The sequence below is a fragment of the Rhopilema esculentum genome, chromosome 4 (assembly GCF_057945365.1).
Source record: "Rhopilema esculentum isolate cy_ngs chromosome 4, ASM5794536v1, whole genome shotgun sequence".
NCBI classification, from domain to species: Eukaryota; Metazoa; Cnidaria; class Scyphozoa; order Rhizostomeae; family Rhizostomatidae; genus Rhopilema; species Rhopilema esculentum.
Window position 1 is genome coordinate 4,452,659 of NC_142818.1, and position 10,029 is coordinate 4,462,687.

Consider the following 10,029-nt stretch of genomic DNA (forward strand, 5'->3'; position numbering starts at 1 on the left):
ATGATAAACAACACCCTAATCTCAGGAAAAACATTTTGGGCTTTTGGTGCATCAGCCCTTGTCTTGCCTGAGCAATGACGCAATTTTATGGTCGGTGTTTGATTCCAGGGAAAAAACTGCCTCAGTTTTTTACCCCGATAATCAGACTGATACACCTGTCACACAATCGAATGACTGTGTGAGAAGAAGTGAGACAGGAGAAGGCAGAAGGAAGTATATGACGGGATATAAGCAGGAGGAGAAGTGAGTACAAGGGGACAGGGATGGGAGGGGAAAAAACGCGTGCAAACAACGCGTGAGTCTTGCTGCAAAATATGACATGACCCTAGCTGCATCACTGTACTTAAAGAAATATGCCAGGAAAAGACCACCTAGAAAATACCACAAGGTGATTAGCAAATAGCTTAGGTAACACGATATCCACAGCCTACTAAGGATATACGTGTGGGACCCAGGGGCGAAACTACTGGGGGGGTATGGGGGGTGCTGCACCCCCCCAATCTTCAAAAAAGCAGATTTTGTCGGGCAAATTTATGGCTGCCAGTGTATCTGTCGGGCAAATCTGGAAATTTTCTTTAGGTCGCACTTTTATTGCTACTTTTTGCCCTAGGTTGGTTTTTTAATTCATGGTCTTTTCCCCCATCTTTTTTTCAATCTCCTCCCAGTTGGGAAAACAAATCATACATTTCACAACAATACATCCAAAAGGAGATATGCCCCAAAATTCTCTTAAGGTTTTACACTTACTGTTTGAAAGTATTGCACCCTTCGCTAGAAAATGGTCATACAGACGCCAAAGTTTTTTAACTAAAAAAATTTGAATAACCATAACAAGTAACAGAAAGTTTTAATCAGTTCAAGCGGGAAATAATATAAAATTTATCAAGAAATTTTAGTTAAGATATGAATTGCAAAAATCTTTCGAGTTTATTCTATTTCTGAACAATATCCATGATTACGAAAACATGAAAATTGAGCTTTGAAGATAGGTATACCTGTAAAATACCTCCAATAAAAAACTTTTCTTTGCTTGAGGGATTTTGTTATGGTGAATTATGTGCTTGGGTGTTTAAAAATATTGAAATTCTTCTAGAGCAACCGAAAATTGAAAATGAAACTCAGAGAATGCAACTGAAGCTCTTTTTTGTTGAAACATTGTAATCTGCGTAGCTGTTTCTAAATTCCGAAATCTCCAAGCTGTGTTTTGGTGTTCCACTTTGATAAAATTGAGACCCTATTTCAATCTCTTTTTTGAATTGCTCTCTTAATAGCTAGGTGATTTAGAAAGTGAAGACTTTTTTCTTTTATAGAAAAGACAGGCCTTACAAATGCTTGCTTTTCGGAAACAAATGTTTATAGCCAACACCAGAAAAACTAGAGGCATATTTTTTGACTTAAAACAAACAGCCTGAGTCTAAAGACCATCTCTCGGGCTTCCCGATGATTTCAACCCTTGAGGCGATGTGCTCTAAAAATGAAGTTCATGTAGGACACGCCCTTTCATCAAGCATGCCACGCCCTTTCGTCGGGCAACTAAGCTTCATACCCCCCTAATGAAAATAGTGAAGTTTCGCCCCTGGTGGGACCACCCGATTCTAGAAAAGGGGAATCTGCGCACTTTCCCCGCGGGTATTAACTCGAATTAAACGATTAATTCCCATTTAACAAACCACGTCAACGAAGTCAAAAGGAGGCTAGGGTAACATTTCGCACAAATTTCGACCACGTGAGAAATGACGATTATCTTTCTGAGGAAACTTTGACCTGCCATTTTGGTTGTTAAACGAAGAAAATTTTGCATTAAGGGCTGCCAAAACATTGTTTTGAAAATCAAGCAGCTCACTTCTTGTTACAGGCTGCTGGTTCCCTTTTACAACAGCTTGTTCAACAGAAAGGTTGAGTGAAACTGCATGAACGTTTGAAAACTGGCATTTTGAAGCTGATTTTGACTTTGAAGCCAATGAAACAAGTAAATCAACTTGCCCCTCCAATTCCTTAATTCGCTGATCCTGCAGAATATTTGATCGGGCGGTAGTCAACGAGTCGTTAGTCATGACCGCTTCACGGAGGCGCGCTAAATTCTCTGCTTTTGCAAACGAATCGGGTTGGTTCAGTATCACGTGAGTTTTTATGTCGTCATATGTTCATCATCGCTAAAAGTTGAGATTAAGACCTTGGCTTTTTGGTAATTGGAAACTATTAGGGGGTGGGAAATTATTGTAAATTAAAGCTTACATGTATTGCCTAGGATCTTCCTTTCGACAAACTTGATGTGGCAAGTATTCTAGATGCATTTCTCGCCATCCCAATAATGTCATATTTTGAAACTTTTTCTTGAATTTGGCTAGAATTCCTAACCATGGTGGTGGCCTTGATTACACATCTGAACAATCTAAACACACCGCCTCTCCCCCCACTTTCATTAACGTTTCGTCAGCCCTGTCCAGGGACCGCGCACCAGTCAAAATGCGGGAGGGCTGAAAAGGGCGTACTCCTTAGTATAGGAGAATACTATCAAATGTTTCCAAAATGTTTTCGAACCTATTATTGCAAAAAGGTGGAGGGGCTATAGCCCCTGTTAGCCCAATGGCAGCGTGGTGCCTGGCCCTTTCTATGCTACTGATGTCACCATCTTGGTTGCTGCGCAAACAATCAATTAACCTGGCTGCTCAACCAATAATTAGAAAAACATCAACCCCTATTATGTTTTGACTGGAAAATTACATACCAAGATTTTTTTGAATAGCTTAGATATTGCTTGAATAACTCAGATATTTCATTAAGTTCTACCCTGGGTACCAGAGCCTCAGTGATCGAAAAAGGTGACCCCTTTAAACACCATTCGTTATTTTTATCACTGAGGCCCCCCCTTTGAAAGTCATTCAGCTAGAAAGCAATAATCCCCCCCCCCCAATGTCATGGTTTTCTCTCATCTCTTGTTAATTAAGTGGGTAAAACAACTTTTAAAGATTGAAAACTGTAATTTTTATGCTATCCCTCCCGCTAATTATTATAAGGGTTTGAAGGGACTGTTTCAAGCATTCGTAACTGACGATCGCAGAAGAATTTTGACTGGGTACAACGGCAGTTTATTAAAGATTCAATTTTTAAAAAAATTTTAGGTTATCTTTCAGCACATTTTACACGTTTATTTTTTTGTGGATAGTGGTAAAAACGTCCAAAATAGGCCTAAATCTAGCTGCGAGACACGTTTGTTGTCACATTCTTGAATTCTGATTGGCTTATGGAGTATGGAGAATTTTGGTCGCTCAGCCAATCAAAGATTTGGAACCTATGCTGGTTAGATGACTTTTTCTATGATGCAGGATAGCGTAAAGATTGGATCAGCAGCATTGAACACAATTTTGCATGAAAACCTGCAAGTTCGGAAAGTGGCTGCCCACTGGGTGCCACATTGCTTGTCAGATGAGCAAAAAGAGCAGCGCGTCAATTGGTGCCAGTTTATGCAGCAAAAATTTAATGAAGGGAAGTCGAAACGGGTTTATGACATTGTGACAGGCGATGAAAGTTGGGTTTACCAATTTGACCCGGTGACAAAGCGCCAATTCTCAATTTGGATCTTTCCAGGTGAAAACCCGCCGCAAAAATTTCGGCGATCCAGAAGCGTCGGCTAAAGGATGATTGCGTCATTTTTCTCAAAGACGGGTCATGTCGCAACCATTCAAGTTGAAGACCGTCGTACAGTGAACGCGGATTGGTATGTTAACCACTGCATACCACATGTTCTAGAAGTTTGGCGAAATAAACGTCCAAGGACCGGCTTTAGAGGTCTACTTTGGCACCATGACAACGCTTCCGCTCACACAGCTGCTTTGACAATCGTATCTTTAAACCAGTGGACAGTATTTTGGGAAACTGTCAAAATTTGAACACGATGCGGTTTTTGAATATCTCAATAATTTTAGAGTGACCCTCATAAATATCATGTGGGTCATAGTGAAATTACATAGAACATCAATTGTGGGTTAGATTATCATATCAATGTTTCATCAATTATTTAATATTCCATTAAAATTAGACAAAAAACGTGACATTTGGGTAATTTCGGCAACACACCAACGAGGAGTTTCAAATCAATTCAAAATCAAGTAGTGAGATTCAAATTCAGAAATTCAAAATGAAAGAGGCCTTTACAACATGCCAAACTCTATTTGTCTTACTGATGACCAGCAGATGTCTTTGCTTCTTAAGACTTCCGTGCAAATTCTACGCTGACTTCAGCATTATCCTGAACAATACTGCTGACACAGGGACAGTCATGAAAACAATTTCTTCAAGGACTGTGCGACAGTGCACCCTCGAATGTCTTTCTTGGCCTAAGTGTTTCTCTTTGAATTACAATCGCGTGACGATGAATTGTGAGCTACTGGAAAGAAGGTTCAATGAGAGCGTTCCATTGTTGACGCAAAGGGATAGCCAGGTGTACATGACAACAGACGATGGGAAAATAAATGTGAGTGCAGTCGTAGTACAGACATTTAAAAGTTTTCTTTTAAATAAAGCCAAGCCATAAAAGCATTCAAAATGGTCTAATAGCTATGCTATATTATAAATATTTTCAACGGAAACATGGCGAATAAAGATGCATGGCATAGCAAAGTTTATGTCCTCAAATTTCTAAGATTTCTATAAATTCCTTATCGTGTTTGTTCAATTATTTCATTAATAAGCTACATGTTCTCTACCTTTTTATCCTAGAATGGACCTGTTTGTGAGATTAAATCTCCTTGCGAAAATGGCGCGAAGTGCGAAGATACATGTGATGAAAAGGGGTACAAGTGCATCTGCGCCCCACTTTACTACGGAACACATTGTGACAAGTTGAAACAAGGTAACTAGTTATTATTCACCGTTTGAAGACGATTTCAAAATGTACTAAACTGACAATTTTGTAAAAATGGCTTAACTTCTATGAAGAAAAAACCATCATCATTCTGAAAAAACAATTCATCTTGGTCATACCATTCTGATTTTCAATTTTAAAACCTTCATTTTTGGTTAAATAAATCGTTGTCTTAAAGTTCCAGTAAAATTTGGGGCAAAGTACAGCAGCTTTGTATTGCAAATGCTAGGATTACGATTATAATGGCAACAGAATAAGCTGAAAAGATGGAATCACTTGCTTTCCGTATGTTGCTGTGTTTCATGATGCTTCTTTGTAATCAAATCGATCACATATACGATGCTCAGAAACGATATCTTCTCTGGACTGTCAAGGCAATATTGCTTGCAAATGGCCTATCAAGCAAAGCATTCTAACAAAGCTCTAGTTCAAGTTATTTTGTAAAGAGATGGTTACCAAATGATATTAACGACGATATTACCAAGACTACGCTAAAATACATCCACACACCGTAGCATTTTTGAAAATTCTGCGTTTGTCCTACCCCTTTAGTGGATCATTATTAAGTTCTTTGCAATTCTGATATCGTTATGTTTTGTTTGTGTCTGCAGTCTGTGCTAATATTGAAATAAATGATACATAACACAACTGAGTGCTTTTCCTGCAGAACCCAACATCTTAATCCTCAACATGCATCATTCTGCCTCTATTTTGGGACGGACTTGTAGTTAACGGTTAATGGCCACAGGGTTGTGATGCACTTCCATGCTTCCCGTGGTATCGTTTTGTATCTTGTGTTTATTGCAAATTGTTATGAGCATAAATAAAAAATTTCGAAAATTTGACCACTTTTATGCGGGGTTATGGTCTGGATACAGAACTTGAACGGCCATTATGGATAAGCATTGAGGAATTTTTGGATTAACCAGGACTAATACCACAGAACCACCTTTGCTCTTATCAGAAATAAGATAATGCGGAGGAACTGCATGAATTTTCATACATCATAATGTTGTATGTTGTATCATAATTTTAGAAAACTTGCTGCTTTGCGCTATATAAAAGTACGATTTATACCATAACGTCTTGAAATAATCCTACATAGACCTTGCAGATTCTATGTCCAAATCGTTGCTAGGATATCCTCGGATCTTTGCATCAAGAGTCAAAAACGACATGAACTCTTCTTGAACTTGGCATTAAAATCAAAGTTGAGACCAAATACATTTTTTTGGAAGGGTAAGAAAGTAGTTTTTCCGACAAAAGGGGGTATCTCACTCATTGACGGTCTTGTCAAAAGATAAATTTTCTTATTTGCTGCTTTTATGCGTTTCTGCTTTAAAGTTCAATGGTGTTCTATTGAATCACCACAACAAATTCATACTTTTGGTAGGATTTGAAGAAATGTCCATAAAGAAATTTCTACAAAACTAAACAAGATTTTTACCAATGTCTTTTTAATGTTTAGAGTAATTTTATAACCCCCCCCCCTGGTATTAGCCCCTCCCTCGAATAAGCGCCCATTCAAACATATAAAAATTGAAAAGGATTTACGGTATTTGTAGCAAACGGCATCAAGACCGGCTCTAGTGTGTCACCGATGAAATTTTTTAACTATACTTCCTCGCTAGATTGTGGAGACGTGAAAAAGTCTGGAGAAACAGTAAGCGGAGTCTACGAAATTAAACCGGATCACAATTGGAAAGCCAACGTCTTTTGTGACTTTGTATATGGCAGTCGAGATTGGATCGTCTTTCAAAGAAGAATAGATGCCAGTGTCGACTTTTATCGAAACTGGGCGTCATACAAAAATGGATTTGGGGATACGAGTGGAAATTTTTGGATTGGACTTGATACATTGCACAGACTGGCTGCTCCAGGGAGAGGGGCTATTCTACGGATCGACATGAAACACCGCAACAGTCCAACCTCTCAGTATTATGCAGAGTATTCTTCATTTGAAGTTGGTGACGAAGCATCTGGTTACAAACTGCTTTCACGTGGATACTCAGGTAATCGAAATCTCTTTAATTTCAACATTAGAGTTAATTCATACTCATTAATTTCTTTATCAATAACATGCGAAAGAACTTATTTCTTTATTTGTAAATCAAAATCATTTGATAGCAATGGCAAAACTGGAAAACAACGAGTCCGTTTTTTGGTAAACCGAACTATCGTAATGCCGAACTATCGTAATGATATATTTTTCTATAGGTAATGCCGGTGATTCCATGGCGTTTCATGATGGCATGAAATTCACAACATATGATCGAGACAACGATAAAACTTCAAGTGAAAATTGTGCCATTACCTGGAAAGGAGCCTGGTGGTACAATATATGTCACCGTGTAAATTTAAATGGACTCTTCCCAACAACAAGCACAACAAGTCCAACATACATGAGTTGGCTTGGAATTTACGGAAGTTATGGCAACATAATATTTTCAGAAATGAAGCTCAAATATCACAGGTAAAAGCAAGGAGATCGTTAAAATACATTTGGTTTCCTGTTCTTCTCAAATGAAGTTTCATAGGATAGACTGCGTATGATAATAAACGAGCAATTAAAGAAGTATATGATAGAGCTTACAGCCTGTAAGAAGGCAATCTATATGACATGAATCTTGTCAAATACAAATTTAAAGGATATAACTTTGTTTATAAATCATCTGGTAGTTGATCGAGTCAAATATATTTTAAAACATGTATTCTTCTTACTCACGATGATAGAAAGAACTATACTATTTTGATTTCATTTATTTATCATCTAATTCTAAAATACCTCTACATTTCTGGACTGATTATTTTCCGTCCTCTTGTTGCAGGGGATCTCGATAAAACAAAAGAATCCACAAAATGGAGGATTATACAGTATTGTCTTGTTGCGGTGATTCTTTGGCTGATGACAAGAGGATTTTTAGATAAACTTTAACACAAATTGCTTGTAAAATGATTTTGCACCTTTTATTGTAAACTTGTTGTTGCTGTTGCCAGCATCAAAGCTGGTGTAAAAAATTTCTAAACACATTTATTTGGACAAAATGATGTGAATGTAGATATGATAAAATGTCACTTGCAACCCGGCAGGCTCAGTCAGTTGATCCAATGAATATCATGTGTGTTCCCGAAAGTAGAAACTGGACCCTAATCTCTGATTCTGGTTTACATAAAGGTTACCCTTTTCTCTGACTTTCCCAAGATTTTGTAACCCTTTTCACTGAGAATTTTCAAGCTTGGTCAAGTATTTTTGAAACCATGTCATGTACGAACTATTCTATTTTTGAAACTGATGTCTAAAGGAAAATTAGAGAGCAGAATTCACTAAATTTGATTTTAACAATAATTCCTCATGGTTCATGCTTTATAAGAAATGGAAAAGTTGTGTCAAATTCAAAATAATACTTTGTAATGAGTACAAACTAACAAAGACTTAAACAAAGGCTTAATATTCTTATCTAAGTTTAGAACAATAGACATAACTAGATGCTACTGCAAAATTTCCTTTGTTTTACCAAAAAAATATCTGTAACATCCTATCTGTGAATTCCTACCCTTTTTGTGTTTTCTTTGACCGAGTAAAAGAGCAACCCTATTTTCAAGATTCTATGTCCCAAGATTTTGGCTTTTAGACCACCCTTCCTCATAGTTTTTCACAACACACATGATATACGTTTGACCAACAGATTGAACCCTCCTGTACTTGACATGGCTCTTATAATTAGTTATTTCTTTGATTCAATAATCTGATTTTGTCTGTAAGTCTGTTTGTGTTGTATCTCTGCAACTCCCTTCAAGTGGTGCTTTGTTTCAATGCAAGTAGACAAGCGCCTTCGGCACTTTTAAGTGGATGACATATCCACTTCACCCACGTTTGAAAAAGAAAAGATCCATTAAGGAAATGTTTCATCGTATTAAAGTCAATACTATCAGAAATTGAGCATCTGCTAAACACGAAAGAGCATTGGCGGGATGTTTCTTGTGAGGAGACAAAGTTACAATGAAACTTGGAGTTAAAAAGTTGAAGATTTGTAGCCAAATGGTGAAACAAAGAATCGTGCGAAAAACGTTTCTTCAAATCGGATTGATTGCTGCTCGGTTATGCTTGTAATTTGTCTACTCCAAAAGTTATGATACAGACTACCAGTGACACTAAGTAGAAACTGCCAGCGTGATCTTGGGCTAGATGAAATAGGTTTCTATATTTGTTACACTAATTTCTTTAGTGTTACACCTTAAGTGTTACACTAATTTCTATGGTTACGCCCTTGGTTGATATTTGTGTCTTATTTAAAAACTCTACTAAAAAGACAAGGAGCGCTTGCCAGAAAACTAAGACGGGGCTATTTGGGTCAAAATGTGATGGAATAGTTTTGGGTCTAAATTTGCTTTAACTGTAACCAGAAGCATGACTTTAAGAAGGGAGTCGACTATACACGGTTTTTATATCTATTTTTTGTGGTTGATAAAGGGTGTATTATATAAATTCCTCTAGGTTTTCAAGCTTGTGTTTGCCAGATGAAGATTATGTCAGCGATAAATCTTTTCCAAAATATTCAACTACGCCCCATCTGGGCATTGCTATATAATTGTTCTTATCAAGAGAGAGTGTAGAGGCAATATAATTATGTTTGAGAATAAAAATCACCATCAGTTGTATTTTATATGCAGCAGGGTAGTTTCCCCATAATGATTTTTGTTGGCATTGAGGAAAGCTTTTATAGTCTCACCTTGTGAAATGCTAGTGTGTATATTGAAAGTGTGTTAACAATTTTTTTGCGGTACAGAATTTGAAAATGGCTTTGAAAAAAAGCAAACATTTTACAACATACTTAAAGCTTTTTCGTCTGACACTCCTCAGAGCATAAAACGTCAGAATAGGTTCCGAAAAACATGTTTGAAAAATATATACCCAGTTGTGGATCGAAATAGGCCAATCAGAAAAACGCAAGCACAAGACCGGTATAGTTGACCAATCAGTGCCGCGAGCTCTTTGCTGAATTCGAAATTTTACACGCTCAACTTGCTAAGCACGAGATTTCTAACCCTTTGGAGTTTAACAAATTACGAGCACGACTAAGCGATTTGGCGTACGCTTACAGCGGCTCTCCCATCGACCACTCAGATTTTCTTTTGCATAGAGAACATTTCCAAGCACTAAAATC

The 10,029-nt window shown here is 37.5% G+C and overlaps 1 protein-coding gene across 1 annotated transcript; it reads left to right on the plus strand.

Annotated features, from left to right (window-relative positions):
* The first annotated feature begins 4,138 nt into the window (after positions 1 to 4,138).
* Positions 4,139 to 8,617, plus strand: LOC135691070 (fibrinogen-like protein A). Its single transcript, XM_089116086.1, has 5 exons — positions 4,139 to 4,474; positions 4,720 to 4,852; positions 6,496 to 6,876; positions 7,082 to 7,337; positions 7,693 to 8,617. The coding sequence occupies exons 1-5, from the start codon at positions 4,139 to 4,141 to the stop codon at positions 7,703 to 7,705; spliced, it is 1,119 nt and encodes a 372-aa protein (XP_088972212.1). The 3' UTR covers positions 7,706 to 8,617.
* The last annotated feature ends 1,412 nt before the right edge of the window (positions 8,618 to 10,029 follow it).

Bases quoted from the DNA above. Each gene is read 5' to 3' on its own strand.
- LOC135691070 (XM_089116086.1), top strand. From the start codon at position 4,139: ATGAAAGAGGCCTTTACAACATGCCAAACTCTATTTGTCTTACTGATG. The intron at 4,475-4,719 runs GTGAGTGCAGTC...TTTTTATCCTAG, and splicing joins CAGACGATGGGAAAATAAAT to AATGGACCTGTTTGTGAGAT. The intron at 4,853-6,495 runs GTAACTAGTTAT...CTTCCTCGCTAG, and splicing joins TTGTGACAAGTTGAAACAAG to ATTGTGGAGACGTGAAAAAG.